The sequence below is a fragment of the Adelges cooleyi genome, unplaced genomic scaffold (assembly GCF_023614345.1).
Source record: "Adelges cooleyi isolate 19-005CV unplaced genomic scaffold, UGA_ACOO_1.1 ACOO_flye_CR_arks_rails_tigmint_CR_PRNA_574, whole genome shotgun sequence".
NCBI classification, from domain to species: domain Eukaryota; kingdom Metazoa; phylum Arthropoda; class Insecta; order Hemiptera; family Adelgidae; genus Adelges; species Adelges cooleyi.
Window position 1 is genome coordinate 12640180 of NW_026096268.1, and position 17444 is coordinate 12657623.

General features: G+C 37.6%; 1 protein-coding gene across 1 annotated transcript in view; it reads right to left on the bottom strand.

The window, feature by feature from the left end:
• Positions 1-6274: 6274 nt before the first annotated feature.
• Positions 6275-17444, bottom strand: part of LOC126843210 (uncharacterized) — a 181986-nt gene continuing 170816 nt past the window's right edge. The window contains exons 8-11 of the mRNA XM_050580584.1: positions 11888-12107; positions 11524-11817; positions 9985-11279; positions 6275-8222 (exon numbers count right to left, since the gene is read on the bottom strand). Of these exons, the coding sequence (XP_050436541.1) occupies positions 7817-8222; positions 9985-11279; positions 11524-11817; positions 11888-12107 (2215 nt within the window). The 3' untranslated portion in view covers positions 6275-7816. The remainder of the gene's footprint in view (positions 8223-9984; positions 11280-11523; positions 11818-11887; positions 12108-17444) is intronic.

Genomic DNA, 17444 nt, shown 5'->3' on the forward strand with positions numbered 1-17444 from the left:
CTTTCTGAGAGTTAACTTTAATACTGAGTATTATAATTCCAGTTTTTTTGTTTGTTTATTTAAAGTGAATTCTGAAAACCACGAAATTACTTCCGGTCCTACTTATTTTCTTTTTAAAACACTTATATAATATTCTATATAGGAAACATCCTTCCTGCTTTTTATGTTACTGAAAAAAACGTGGCTTGCAATAACTACCAGAGGAATAATATTTTTCTATCGATACATTCCGAGTCGGCGGCACACTATAATAATAATAGTAACAATTAAATCTGTGTTTGTTATTTATTATTCCCATTTTTGTTGTTTTAATTTGACGACAATAACTAAATAAAAGTTTAAATGGCCATTTATTTATTATTATAGTGTGTTTTTTATCCATAGGATCTGTCGACTCGGAAAAATCAATTAATTTTATAATAAAAAATTATGAATAATCGTAGAGTAACATTTAAAAAAGGGTTGTGGAGTTTTAAGTTTTCGTTAGAACTACCAATTAATTATGTGATGTCAGTACGTTGAGAATTTTAAAGACAAATTATTTGGTTAATTTTAAAAACAATTTTGTTTTTGTACTCACCTATAAGGCTTACGATTATATAAAACAAGTTTAAGGAATTATGCAAGTAGCAGGAATGAATGTTGCTAAGGAGAACCTCAAAACTGAACAGAGGCAACAGCGAAGGAAAAGTTTTTCCACGAATCACACTCATTAGATATTTATATACTCTTTTTTTATACGAAAGAACCATGTAAGTTTTATTGTAAGTATGTAGGTCTCCTCTCACTCGTAATAAATGACAGCCCATTAGGCAGCACTGATGTTTTTCATTTGTGATTTCACATACCCTTAACAAATTTGTCTGTATAAAAATGTCATTTTTATAAAGCCTATACACACAATGACCATTTTTTATTATTTTCAATTCTTAATAATATTTAGTTTACATGAACCGATTTATGAATGTAATATGTTTTTACGTTGAATAAAAATCGAATAAAATTTAAATCATCTGAATCACAACGAATACAAATATATAATAATATGTTGAACAAGTTTTGTTCATGATCCAAGTACAGCAGTTTAAAAAAAAATGTTTGTCTCTGTTTCCACGATTTTTTTTAAATTGCTGAACCGATTTTTTCGTATAGCAGCTTTAAAGATCAGAAATTGTACCTGTTAGGTACATTATTGGAACAAAAGTTTATAAAAAATCATCCCTTCGAGAAAAATCCAAAAAATGTTACATATTTTTCAACATAAAATTACGGCGCTCCATAAGTTTTTTAAAAATAGTCTAATTAATTCCAAATTTGTATTGAATATTTTTTAAACATAGTACTACTGATAAACACCGACAAACCAAAAAAAATAATTGGCTATTTTTCAAATTAATGATGCAAATGATGGATGTTGACTATGGAATATTATAAAGTTTGGCATAATAATTTAACGTGTATTTTTATGATTATAATTTATAAAATATTTATTCATTTGGGTTATCAGGATAACTAAACACGAAACCTAAATCCAAATAGTAATTACTGATGACATTTTTAATGAGCTCTTCAATTTGACATCCAAGTTGATACATCATATCCGTTTTTTCTAGACATGGAAACTTATTTTGAAATTTCCCTATTTCTTTTATGATGTGATGGTTGTCATTCTCCGGAAGTATGCAACACTTGGCTACAAACGGTTTCCACGTAAATTGATACTTGAAATTAATGGCTTTGAATAATTTTAAGGATAACTGACCATTCTTTAACTTGTAGTCAACATCGTCTTCGCCGATATAAGTTGGAAGAAGTTTTTTTAAATTAATCGATACGTCTTTGTACCACTGCACCAAAAGTAATATTTGTTGTATGTCTTCTATGTTAATATGTAAATAATATTCCTTAGGCGGAATCAATCGGATTAAATAATTTAATGCATCATACATATATTCAAACATTTGCTGACCTTTTAATAACTCTTGATACGCAAAATTAAAAATTTTCCATGGAGTTCTATAGTTAAGTTCATCACTATCAACTTTATCTTTGACATTAATTCTATTCTGTTTACTTTCTTGCTCTAAAACCGATGTATGGACATCGTCTTCCGAATCAACACTGTTTTGTCCATGTGATTGATCATGTAGTTCAGCTTTCAAGCGCTTATTTTGCATTTGTTGACGAGCCTCGTTTTCCAGGTTTCGTTTTTTTTTACGTGCCCAAGTTGCTTTTTTTTGCAATTGTATTCTTTGATATGCACTTACATGTAAAGGTATTCTAATCAACGATGTAAATTTATCTGTCACGTTCGCGTATAGACATGCTAACAAGCTAGTGACCATAAAGTATTTTTTGTACACATTTTCGACACTAACATAAGAGTTGACAATGTTTCTATTTCGGGAGAACAAACCTCTGTAAATAAATAGATCTTTCCCAGTAAAAGGAACCTCATTTTTGGAATATGGATTTTTAGCTTCTATATCTGTGATATGTGCCCATTTTGAGTGGCCTAGAAGTGCTATTAGTACGTCAGCCAGGTGTTTTTTGTCCACGTAGTATGCCAATGTACGTTCACTGTTATTGTGTATGACAAAAAAAACAAGAAACCCGAAAAACACTTCGCCCGACATTATATTGAGATTAAAAACTGTAGGTAAACTGAAACTAAAAAATATTTTTTTAGTAAAGTTTTATCACGGTAATCGGCAACTTATGTTTTCCACTCGCAAGCTGTACAATGTGCTAGTGTGTGTAAAAAAATGTATTCTATACCAGCTAATGTGTAGAGATATTTGTATTAGTAGACGAATATTTTCAAACGTATAGTTTCAAAACACATGTCTATAGTCAAATATCTCGAACCTCTTTACAATATTTAAATCGGATAATCTATAGTAGGTGTAATTTTTAAGGCTTTTAGGTCTAAAATACCACCAAAATAGCGTTTAATCTTTGAAAAAATAATACTTTGAACCTTATACAAAGTATAAGCTTTGTTTTATGTAATCATTATTTAATTTTAAAAATTACTTTGGGGTTAGGGTTGGGTAAGGGAGGATTTTTTATATTATTAATCCAACTCTCACGATTTTTTTGTTTTAATTTTGACATTTTTTTACTTTTTTTAATGCTCCTATTTAAGAATATATTAAAGTTTTAAACTAGTTTAGCTAGAGTAAGTTCTTCTCTTTTTAACGATATCAACATTTGTTTTGCTATGACTATTTTGTTTTAACTTACACGTTTTTCTATATGTAGCTTTTAAGTACAGAAATCGTACCTGTTTTTCGAGATAAGCTCCAAAAATGTACATATTTTTTACATAAAATTACGGCACTTCATAACTTCTAAATTTGTATGGACTAGTCTAAAAACATAGTACTGCTGATAAATATTGACAAACTTAAAGCTTATCATAAACCGATTCTCCAAGAAAGGCTAGATTTTTTTTCTTTATTTTGTTTTCAAGCAGAATTTTAGTGATTGAAGTTTGAACATTTTCCGAAGGTAGATCTAAAATAGGACTATAACATACATAGTTTTTTCAAAAATCTGTAGTCAAACATTTTTTTTTTATTAAGGAAAACTCAAAATAAAAATAAAAAATAAGGGGAAAATTACTTTTGACTGTAGTCAATTTCTCGGTTGCTTAGTGTGAGTGAATAGTCAGTCCACAGTTAAAGAAAATATTTTCTTTATTTTGTTATTTACAATCTATGGTCGACTATGGCAATATATTTTTTATAGATGATCGCCTATACGAACCTGACCTAACCCTATTCGTATCCACTTTAGTAAAAAAATATATGTTTAAGCACATAATTGTGATTATATATAATGGTTTTATCGATATTTGTATTTTTATTCGTAAATAACCTTCCTAACTCACTTATTACTACTACTACTACTACTACTACTACTACTACTACTCACTACTCACTTATGTATACTACTTTTTGCTGTGATGGTTTAAACTATGTTTGGTTTGGACTGTACTAGTTAGAACCTACTATCCATATATAGTATCCAATATATCCATACATAGTACTATCCAAGGAACTGTATTTGCTTTTTTCAAATTAATGATGCAATTGATGGATTTTGAATAAGAAGTAAAAAGTTTGGCGTAATAAATTAACGTGTATTTTTGTGATTATAATTTATAAAATAATTATTCATTTGGGTTATCAGGATAACTAAACACGAAACCTAAATTCAAATAGTAGTTACTGATGACATTTTTGATGAGCTCTTCAATTTGAGATCCATATTGATACATCATATCCATTGTTTCTAGACGCGGAGACTTGTTTTGCAATTTTTCTATTTCTTTTATGGTGTGATGGTAGTCATTCTCTGGAAGTATGCAACACTTGGCTACAAACGGTTTCCACATAAATTGATACTTGAAATGAATGGCTTGGAACAATTTTGAGGACAACCGACTGTTTTTTAACTTGTAGTCAACATCGTCTTCGCCGATAAAAGTTGTAAGAATTTTTTTTAAATTTTTCGATACGTCTTTGTACCACTGCATCAAAACTAATATTTGTTGTATGTCTTCTATGTTAATATGTAAATAATATTCCTCAGGCGGAATCAACCTGATTAAATAATTTAATGCATCATACATATAATCAAACATTTGCTGACCTTTTAATAACTTTTGATACGCAAAATTAAAAATTTTCCATGAAGTTTTATAGTTAAGTTCATCACTATCAACTTTATCTTTGACATTAATTCTATTCTGTTTAATTTTTTTTTCTAAAACCGATGTATGGATATTGTCTTCCGAATCATAACTAATTTGACCATGTGATTGATCATGTAGTTCAGCTTTCAAGCGCTTACTTTGCATTTGTTGACGAGCCTCTTTTTCCAGTTTTCTTTCCTTTTTACGCGCATAATATGTTCTCATTTTCATTTGTCTTCTTTGGCTTGCACTTAAATGTAAAAGTATTCTAATCAACGATGTAAATTTATCTGTCACGTTCGCGTATAGACATGCTAACAAGCTAGTGACCATAAAATATTTTTTGTACACATTTTCGACACTAACATAAGAGTTGACAATGTTTCTATTTCGGGAGAACAAACCTCTGTAATTAAATAGATCTTTCCCAGTAAAAGGAACCTCATTTTTGGAATATGGATTTTTAGCTCCTATATCTGTGATATGTGCCCATTTTGAGTGGCCTAGAAGTGCTATTAATACGTCAGCCAGGTTTTTTTTGTCCACGTAGTATGCCAATGTACATTCGCTGTTATTGAATATTACAAAAAAAACAAGAAACCCGAAAAACACTTTGCCCGACATTCTATTGAGGGTAAAAACTGTAGGTAAACTGAAACTAAAAAATATTTTTTTAGTAAAGTTTTATCACGGTAATCGGCAGTTTATGTTTTCCACTCGCAAGCTGTACAATGTGCTATTGTGTGTAAAAAAATGTATCCTATACCGGCAAATGGGTAGAGATATTTTTTTTTGTAGACGAATATTTTTAAACGTATAGTTACAAAACACATGTCTATAGTCAAATAATTCGAACCTCTTTACAGTGTTTGAATCGGACCATCTAAAGTAGGTGTAATTTTTAAGGCTTTTATGTCTAAAATACCACTAAAATGGCATTTAATCAATTGAATTATAATAAGACGAAAATAAGTAAACGTGCAACTAAACAAAACCAATACCTTCGTAGTTCCGCTTCAATGCTAAGAAAATAATAATAATATTAACTTACCACCCAAACTTTATCTAGTATTTTCGAAGTTGTATATAATATAATGTACTTTAGCCTCGTTCACTTTTGATAACATACCGTTTCTGTATAATATTAAACCAATGCTTTTATTTTAGAAGTTATGTTGTAAGGGAAAAAATGTGTACCATTTTTTTAAAACGATTACAACGTCCAGTATATGTATATATTATATTGTAATATCATTTATTAGTAATGAGCACATGTCCGTATAATATATACATAGGTCGAGAACAGTAATATAGTGTTTAATAGCTATAATTTTAAGTATATAAACAAAAACGTATAATATTAACATACATACATATATTATATATACATATATAATATATTTTAACAGTATTATTATGGTAACATCGAAGTTTCACGAGATTATAAAAACAAAATTATTTTAAATGTATACAAATATTGAATAATAATAATAATAAAAAAAAAAGGTATTAATATTTTATATATTAATTAAGTAATAATAGTAATATTAATTATTATAATGTAAAGTAGTAATAATAGTAATGTAATTTCGGTAAAATTATTTAATTGAATATTAAGGTTATAACAAGTTATTTATGATTCTTACATAAAAGTTTCACCGTTGTGAAGTGGTAAGCAAACACGTGGGTTCCATTGACATGGTTCGCCGTATCCGCTTTAATAGAAACAACAACGGCAAAACTCGAAATCCAATAATTAGTTAATTACATGAAATACATCGAACAACAATTTATATATATATAAATTCGCTTGAATTTCTTCAAACTACAGCTAACGATTAATACAAACCGGAAATAATAATTAAATTTGCATAAACTTATGTTTGTCCTACACGTTTACAATGTTAACTATTATTATTACTTATTATAGTATTATACAAATGACTGGTGGTAAATTACAATACCGTATGCACACTTTTAAGACCGTAACAACTAGAAAATCCTTTCAGATGATGTAAAACATTTAAATTATAACTGGTGTTCTATTTTTAATATTTATACAAACTATTCTTATTGATTATTATTATTTTTTTTTTTTGTTATTTACTAACAGCGTTAGCTGTGAAATAAAATTTGTATTATACTAATTAGTCAATACCACTAATATAATTTAAATGTATTTATAGGAAATTGTATTAAATATTATGTATATTTCTACAGTTCAAACAAACAGTGAAAATTCACGCGAAACAGCGAGTACTGCGTGGCACAGCTCACTGACAATATTATGGAAAACAATCTTAAGCGTTTAATCATTAGGGTCATTAGTCCTTAATAGTCATTAGGGATTTTGAAAAAAAAAAAACTACAGTAACTTATTTACACGAATATTATACACAGTTAAAATATAGAGATAATATTCAAGTAATAACGCACAAGCGGTATCGTGAATAATTAATATTAGTACTCAGTCAATGTGATTGTCACTGATCGTAACAACCAATAGATTATTTCAAACGAAACCCGTCCTAAAGCAATGGGAAATAAAGTCCAAAATGTAAGTTTTAATATTACGGCGGACCAAACGGTTTGATGATGACGTATGATAAAGCATTGCGATGTTCATACACTGTTGCAATTGTCTGATTCGTTTCGTACAGGCGGACAAGGCGTATGTTTTAGATATCTATTACTTAGGCTGTAAAACAATTGTACTAAGAGTTGAGCGATTGATAGTTTTAGGAAGCGGAAAAACCCAGACAGAATCGCTTAAACCACGACCGTGACATTTGGCACTGATTGAACAATCAGCAAACATTCAAGGAATGTAGTCGAGGGCCCTACTAAACGGTTAATAATGTCGACCACGCCGAGAATACAAACGACCAAAAGGTAAAGGAACTGTTCTTGGGATTGTTCTAGTCGAAGGGAATGGATTTGTGCCTCTTTCTGGAAAAGGATCAAATAGCAACATATCTAAAGGGCGAAACCTTATTGTTAAAAACAACCCGGTGGCCGTCTGGCGGCTTAGCGAGTCTGAACGACAGCTGTAGTCAAAGCCGGAGTACAGTGTCAAACGGTAGTCTCTACCGGTTCGTCGTGGCCGTCCTTTTGTCAACACACGCTGTCCTTGCATTCCAAGTACAGGTCGTCCGACGACGAAGGGTATCGTTTGTTCATGGCACCGCCGTTCTGATCCAAGAACGTCATCTTGTTGCCGTGCAGCCTGTCCGCGGCGGCGGCCATGGGATCCCCGGACTTTTGCGAAGACCGACGTCTCCGACCACCGTCTTCGGCTCGCCTTGACCGCTTGGCCCTGTACTTAAGACAAGCGACAGCAGCCACCGTAGTGAACGTGAACAGCACCAGAGCCGAAGCGCCCAGCACGCCAACGTAGGTGAGGTTGACGATGCCCGAGCTGATTGCACAGTTGGTCGGATCCTCGTCGAAGCCCATCGGACAGTGTGGCACGCCGTCGCACCAGAACTTGGAACTGATGCAAGCGTTAAGTTCTGGGCACCTAGATGAGGACAAAACGACAATTCCAGTGAAAATTACACTCAAGTATGCCAGTATAATTGTAACGGTTAAAAGACCTAGTGCGTCACAGGATAGCCGTTGCTGTTTGACTATGACAAAGCTATTACAGTGCAGCGTACCCCAACAATTATAAATAAGTTAATCGAGATAATATGATTTATTATTATTCAAACACCAAAGAAGTAATCGTCGTGTAGATAATAATAGTTGTGTTAACAATTGTTGTGTTACTCTAACTGAACTATGAGAGAATAAAATAAGTAATCTAGGATTGTGTGTTGTAAAGTACACGTAGCACACACAATGGAAGTCATAATAAAAATGGTAAAGTCGGATAACTTTTCAAGTATTTATAACAATATGAACATAGCAAATATTATACTGCAATACATCTAATAGCTTTAGACTATACACGGTCAACGTAGTCTTAGCGACCATTATTTGTTCTCCCTATTGTTAATAATGTTGTATTTCACTGTAAAAAAAATCTATAATATAGTTATAGTGTACTATAAAAATGTATAGTACACTATGCGGTCTATCATATAATGTGGATAGAGTTTACAGTGCCTAAAGAGTAATTTCATACAGTATACGTTGTACGGTATTGTAGTTGTTGAATGATCGTTCATTGAGCCAAAGTCACTATTTATATAATATATATTATATAACTATACGTATCAGTTTTCTTATGTATGGGCATATGAGTTACATGTATTTACATATAGAAATTATATATTTTTTTCTTATCCTTTTTTGGTTCAATGCTTTTTAGAAGTTTTTTTTAATAATAATAATAAAAAAAAACCCTTACCTTTGTAAACGTTCGTTTTGTATAAAATTAAAAAAAAAACCTTCGAACTGCATACAAAAATATACACGAGAGAAAAATAATTCAGATGGAATCAAATATTTGAAATATATTCTGCTTGTCCGTACAGAGCGGATTCTGTTTTGTGCATATCATACGTGTACACACATTATAAATTATGAATGCTAGTGGCAGTGATAATATAATGAAGCGAAACGTATACTGTATACATGTTTTGAAGAGAAAAGTTTACTGGTTTTAGGATAATGAGCATGCATTTTAACGGTCTGATTAATAATTCTTTAAAGATTAACAGTTTATAATAATTGCATAATATTGATAGTATATGATTTAACTAATAGTTTTTTTTTCAAACAGGCTAGGCGTCTTCGTTATCACTTATCATGCTAAAAAAATTATAGTTTAGACGACCATAACTGTAGCACATGACATACTTCTTATGTCATATGCTTCTGGATATCTGGTGCAAATGGTATATGTCGAGGACTTGAGTAATTAGTCGATCACAAACAGTTGAGAGTACTTAGTGATAAAGAAAAAAGAGTCGAATATATGTTTATTATACAATTAAAAAATGTCCAATCTAATAGTAAGTATAAATGGGAATATACTAATATCTGTAAGCAGTAGTGATAAAAAATTACTTAAAAATAAAATTTGCATAGAAATCATAATTTCCATAACATTTTTAGTAAAGCAATGACAATTTTAGGTTTTATTAAAAGGGAATTAAACAACATTTTGTAGTCATCATGATGAAACACTGCTCACCAAATATCTCATTAAAAGAACAGGGAATACTTGTATTTTGTCTATTCCTGTGGAAGTCTCAGAAAATCATAGAATAGAATTCAAGTTAGAAATCTATTAGAGTGCTAAGCCCTTTATAGTATAGAGTCGACGGACTTACTTGTAGGCGCATTCGGGATGCACGTTAGACGGCATGGCGTGCACGTTGGTCGACGGCATGATGCGCGGCATCTTGGACACTTCCATCCATGTGACGGCGTACGATCCGATTTCGCGCTCCAAAAATTCGACGGCCACGCTTCTGGAATCTGTGCGCAGTTGTTGGGCGTCCGTGAGCGTCTCGGTCCAGCCGGGCGAGAACGTCTCGAACGAGCTGCGTAATTGGTGATCGGTGCCTAGGTCGAAGGGGCATATGACCTTGGCCGACTTTTGGCCCACGCCGGAATACACGACCACGCGGTTCCGGGTAGCGCACATGAACGAGTTGGTCTGCCACCGGTGTGACGGAATCTCGTACCCACGAAGTTTCAGAAAGACATAGCCGCCGGTACGTCGTGGCCAACTCACGCCGCTTTCGGCCGACGGTTCGAGCAGCCACGGGAAATCGGTACAGTTTCGTCTGCCGCCGCCGTTAACGATGCCGGCGTCCAACTGTATGACGCCGCCCGGACCACGCAGTCGTCGGTCTTTGCTCAGCGATCGGCAGGCGTCCGTCACGTGGATTGGCATCTTGACGAACGCGTACTCGGCGGCGAACCCGAAGTCTCTGTGGTCCTGAGTAACGTTCATGTCGCGGACGGTGAATTCGACGCGAACGGCGGCACCCGGGTACGATTCGATGACATGCGGTTTCCGGGGATTCGAGCACGCGCACCCGACGGGCAACTCCAGGTCGGGCCACGGGTAATGGGACACGGTGAGCAGAGCGCGGACGCCGGTGCCGGAGCTGGCGCCGTCTTTGGTCGCGTACGCGCAGCACATCCTGTCGGTCCGGGCGTCCGTTTCGGTGGAGCAGCCCGCCTGGCCGGCGGCGTCCGCGTGCATGCGGGACACGGTGATCCGGACACGTTCGTTCGGCGTGGCGGGCACGAACCGGAACACGCAGGTCAGGTTCCGGCGGCCGCCGCGGCCGTAGAAGAACACGTTCTTGGGCGAACCGAACGGGCCGGCACCGGAAGTGAACGTGCGATCGCACACGGCCGTCGCCGGCACGGACAGCTGCAGCTGTTCCACCGACTGATCCACGAATTCGTACCGCAACAGAAACTGCAGCGGGAACAGCACAGAGCCCTGTTTCAGGAAAATCTCCACGGTCAGCTCGTCCGCAGACGAAGTATACGACTCTTTGGCAGTGCATGGCCTAACGTGTCGTGTTTCGTTGCCCAACAGGGCGTGATCGCACAAGCGAGGCAGTTCTTGTTCCTTGCAAAACTCGCCCAACAGCACAGTTTTGGCCTAAAAAAATATACAACAACTGCTATTGAATTTTCTGGTTTTTATGATTATTAACGTCAGTTGAAAAAGCATTTATTTTACAACCGTGTGTTTTCAATATATTTTATATTTTGGTTATTATTGGTGAATAGCTATTTTAATGCTTCACCACGGGTTCTGCTGACAAAACCATTCTCGCTTTGCAAGTTTATGCTTTAAACGTTTTCATAGAATTATTAGTAAAAATGTATATTTTAAAACGCACCTTTTTGGTCTTGGGCGACGCGACTTTGTCCCATATCCGGAGTCTGGCGTTGCACTCGTTGCTCAGGTGATAGGCGTTTGGGTCGGTGCTGGCCGCGTGGTACTTGATGAACGACAGCCACACGGTCTGATGGCTTAACCCCTGGAAATGGTATTTGCACGACGTGTTCGGAGGCAACGAGTGCCTTGGACTGTCCAGCAGACCCCAGTTGGTGTTGTTGTAGGGTCTGATGAAGAACTCGCATTGGCTGGTGTTCTTGGCGTAGCTGGGAGATTTGTTGTCCACAAACAGTATCTACAGTTCGCCAACACAACAAACCGGGTTAGCCTTTGACGGAGTTTGATCGAGATTTTTTATTTATTACCTGTACGTCCAGCTCGAATCCCGGCAAGTAGCTCAGCGGTACCGGATGGAACGGGTTGTCGAATGCGGAAGTATGGAATTCCAGTAACATGTTGGGACCAGAACTGACTATGTCCGGCACTACGTCGCCACCGCACAACCTTACCAGCACCGGGTCAGTAGCCAAAGACCCGTCGTACACTGTCAAGTAGTCTTGTATCACGTTGCACTGGTCCCACACCCTGAAACATGTAAACAGTAATGCTGTCTAATAGTGTTCAACCAACTGAATCACGGTGAATAAAAGATAATTACATAAAAAAAAATATATATATATATATATATATATATATATATATATGCAAGCGTTTATATATTTCCGGGTTGGTAAAAAGCTTAATTAAAAATATTAAATTAAGTACTCGAAGAACGAACCGCTAAATCGGTGTGATTAATTTAAATTTCGCCCGAGGAAACAATTAAAAATTCATACAGTCGACTGAGATACTTCTTTGATATTTATTTTTCTCAACGTTATTTACAGATTTTTATCCGTGTGCGGTCATCCCGACAAAAGTTATACAAGTTATAAAATATCTCTCTATATCGCTGTCGTTATTATTACTATTTTTTCGTTGTATAATAATGTAATATAATACATAATAATTGTATGTCTATATAAGTAAATATATTTATTTATGAAAAACTAGACCGTTCCCGTCTCGAGTGTATTTTTTTTACAAAGATTGTTTATTTGTATCTGGAAAAAAAACCATTATAATAAGAGTTATGAACTCTTGTTTTTTGTCTATACAATGTCTGTCGGTGGCCTTATGGTAATATTTTAAGCCGACCGTTTACACACATATAAACATTGTGGAGATATGACAAATTCGGTGGTATCCTATATATATATATACATTGTATGACATTATAGTAGTAATAATAATAAAAAATAAATAAACGATTTAGCTCTATCGGTCACGTATTTATTGGTGTCTCGCGTTTTCGTTATGAATTATTGTGTACTTTTGTTGGGTCCCTCCGAGGTACTAACGACTGTTGGTCTCTATGTAACATTTATAAAACACTATCCGTATAATATATCGCCCACACGCTATGTTGTGTTGTATTGTTTTCGAACTAGCGTACCGAACGAAGCGGAAAGTTTTGTGCTTTTTTTTTTTGGTCGGTATATTTTTAAAAATTCAAGTATTTTTGCCTGCCCCATTGGCGTCTTGAACCGCGTGCAACTGTTGTAGTCTGAAGGCTACAAAACGACTGTCTAAATTGAATTTTCAACGTCTCTATTGCGCTTTGACGGTTCGTTGGAAACGAGTTCTTGGTCGTCCGGTGATCAAGACTGAGATCATAGAGGGCGATGAGCACTGGACGCCTGGGTTATATAGATCAGAACATCGGGTGCTGCAAGAGGCGACTTCGACGAGGTTCTTAAGGTAAGAGCAACGATAGCGTTAAGATTGAGGTGTATTAAGTTAATGAGTTACTGAAAATAATTGATAAAGATGATTAAGGTTGGTCGGTGTCAGAGGAGAGTTGAACGTTTGCAAGTTATTGTAAGGCGGAACAAGTGAAACTACAAACTTGTGAGCTTAGTCGGCAAAAAATTATTTCCAAATGTAAAGTTTAAGCTTTTGATAGCATAATCTCTTCTCGGCGATGCCTAAAATAATTGTGGACTCCCTCGGGGGAGGCGAGAAAACCATAGAATTCGGATTTTAGTACACGTTTTGTATGGTTAAACGTGCGTTTAACGAGGTAGAAGGCATCCTTATTGCGGGAGACACACCTAGAAGGGATAGGGATGCTGTGAACTTAAGGTATCACTGGACGATAAAGCGACGGGATTAACCGGGTTGTCGTTTTTCGGTCCAATATAATTCAACCGAGTAGGTCGACCGCGACTTCTGGGCAAGACCGCGGCCAAAGAAAACGACGGGTAATAATTATTATGCAAGTAATTTTCATAATACAACAGTGTGAACGGCAGTGGTCGGCCCGGGTCGACGGTGACCGGTGACCTGGAGCTGCAGGTAAAACATCCCAGAGAAGTCTTCTGGCTTTGATTCATTGCGAAGCGACAATCTTCGCGTCCCACAAAGGTCCCACGGCGCTCATTAACGACCACCTTAAGTGCTGGCGGTTAACAATGCGAAAATCATGGCGGGAGGAGGGGCAGCGATATTCATAAATAACCCTTGGCCCGGAAGGGAATCGTCTGCTGTCTCGTTAAGTGTTTTGGTCGCACTAATTAACCGCGTTTCGTGGAAAACATAAAAACGCGGTCGCCACCACGGCAAACAACGAGATCCGCTTAATAATGACCGCCAATAACGACTATACAGGTGGAAACTATAATAATACATTATAATGCACGGAATACATTATTAGGGCCATCTCCTCTAAAACACACAACCCGCAAGGTCCAGAGCTGCAACGCGGGTCGTATTTTGGAATCCCCCAGTTGAAATATTACCTATGGCCTAATAATATATATTAACCGTCCAGGACCGTGTATTTCCAAACCACAATAGGTGAGAGCTTATTTTTTTTTTTACTCAAGTCGAGCATTTATTGAACCTTTATTGTTGTTATTTTCTAGTTTCAAAGAGAAATTGTTCAACACCACGGCGAAAGCTGAGACGTATTAAACAGCATAATAATAAATGATAATGAAAATTTACTTTCAAAATTCTATGCTAAATACACTGGTACACTGGTAAACGCAACAACGCGGAAATAGGCATAAAAAGAAGGATGTATACTAAAAAAAAAATTAACTTAATATAGTATACGATTGACAAAAAACTAATTTATGTCATCACTTATCACATTGGTATATCGGTATAAAAGTCATGTGAAATTTACCAAAAAAAAAAAAAACCTAACATATTTAGAACTTTGGCGTGGGTTCTAGAGTTAAGAATCAAATATTAATAACATGTATCTAACATATTATGACAATTCGTTGTGATCTCAAGGTGTCAGGCTTTCGCCCAGTTGTTTGACGGTCTCCAAATGAACGTTTATCGCGTCGTTCAACGAAGCGGCGGTTGTCTTGTCGAAAAATCCTCGGGTCAGCGTTCTGACCACGTGAACATTAGAGCCAGCGATTGGCCTCTGCACACACAAAAACCTATCGTTGACCGTCTCCGTCCTGCCTTCATACTCCATAAGGATCTGCTGCACCTCTCGGCCATCCACGAATTCGTATCCGGACAGGTTTCGTCGACAAAACACGTACTTGGTTTGTAAACTATGTAGAAATCGACGACACCAATATTATAATAATTATATGAAAAACATCATCCGCATATCCGTTGGCCAAATACGAACATAAATTGTACTTGGATTCCTAATTGAGTTGGTAAATGTATTACTTGCCTTCTTAGCATAACCGCGTTATCAATTTTTGTGTCTTGGTGTTTTCAAATTTAGCATATCTCTCAACTGTTTCGGTTTAATACCTGACAACTCCGTATTTTGCCAATGAACAAATACATACATACATTGAATTGTCAATATCTCACTTGTATTTTACTCGGTCGGCTGTGCAACTATCGTACTCGTCGTCTCCTGCCTTGTATGTGGTAGTACCGTCGTCCAGCACTCGAACCGACGCGCCGTCTTCTGTTCTCACCTCGAAAATCGTTCCAAGTCGATCGGCATCACCGTAAACGTACCACTGCGTATAGTCGGCAGCGGCGATAATTGCGGGATTTTCCAATCTGAGTATCAGCTGTTCATCGGACGACCACAGCCCGAATTTGCCTAGGTCGTTCCAGGCCACCGTCTCGCCCCGTTCGCCGAGCATGACTGTCCGGCCTCGAATGTCGTACATTACTTCCAGGGCGTCGTCAAAGGTCCCCTGGACGGTGCCGTCGATAAAATACTTGGCAGTGTGCCGGCCTCGGCTCTGAACGACCGCATTGTCATCTCGGTCGTAGCTTAACGCGAGGCCGTCTCTTAACCGGATGGTCACGTCGAATCGACCTTCTACCCAAACAGCGGCCACTACCGTCTCGTTGCTGAATCCCAAACACAGTTCCACTTCGGCGGGGTCGTCGGTGCGATGAGAACTCGCCCAAAAGTCGGAACAGTTCATTTTGAAACTATGCTTCTGTTCGAAGTTCACGCATCGCATGTCGTACAGCCTATACACCTCGAGCAGGGTCTTGGATTCGCCGCTGGACGTCACGTAATACTTGGTAGTGCCTATTATGTTCGTGTAATCCAAGTTGCCGAAACATTTGTCCAACGGATTCGTGTTTCTGGAAACGATAGCAAAATAATAAGTGTCATTTTTTTCGGAGAGTTATCTGCCACGACGCTGCTAAGAACTTCAAGATCTGTCTTCAGATCATGTATTTTGTTATAGTCCGTACCTCATTCGTATGGACTGGAGAACGTCGTAGGCGTACTCTTTAAAACTCTTCGGGCCAGACAATCGATAATCGTACGAGTCCTCGAAGAACTGTCCTGGCATATCGTCCACAAAGCGAAACACTAAAGTGTCCGTGAGAGCAAAGTGTTTGACTTCATAGTGGAAGTACCGCGACGCGTATTCGACCAATCTCTGAGCCAATGTGTAAGGCTCTAGGTGTTCCACGTGAGTGATGTTGAACACCGAAGGATGGTCGTCGTTGCCCAGCAGTTCCTTTAGGAAATCTACGGCAAAGAAACGGTGGCACAACTCTTGGTATTCGGCTGGGAAGAGTCGTGTCGTGTCTATTCGACAGGCCGATCCGGCGGGACCCGGCGATCCTCGCCAACGTTGGACGGATGCGAATTTCGCGTTCAAGCACAACCGGAACTGTTCCGGCGACAAAGTAGACAGCCGTTTGGACGTTTTGGCCGCGGCTGTCCGTAAGTGTTGCACCAAGCATTCGGAAAGTTTGCAGGTGGTCGACGAGAGCGGTGCGGGCCAAAAGCTGGCGGCAAATGATAGGGCGGTTCGCGTGGCTCGGCGAAGGCACGGGGCAGACCGAGGTGAGCGAACCGCGTTTTCAGCTGCCCTATCGCCTTCTTCCACCACTGTTGTCATCCACCTGTCATAATGCGCAGCTATCTCGTGGACATCGTCTAAAGATCCGCACAACTGTTCCAAAATGGCGTCCATGACGATTTCCACGCTTAAGACGCACTCGGTCAGTTGGTCTAAGATCGTCGAGTACGTCTTCTGTCCAACACACAAGTCGTCGGCCGACGGTATGTTTAACTGATTGTCCAAATGAGAACGATAACCTGCCAACAGAGCATTCACTCTAGCCACTATAGCGTCGACGTCGCCGTCCGGCCACCGGTATTCGAATAACGGTATTTGGCTGGTCGTCAAGTCCAGAGCACTGTACCAACGCCCGTCTATCTTGGACTGATGTTCTTTGGAAACCAAGACAACGGCGACCACGGGGACCCCGTGAACAACCATCAGGCTCTCGAGGAACTCTGCATCACGAAACCCAGTCAGCACCAGACGTACAGTGCCAGTACGGTTAACATCTTCGTTTCCGGTAGTTATTGAACGGAAGAACTCGGCAACAACGCTAGACAATGTCTTA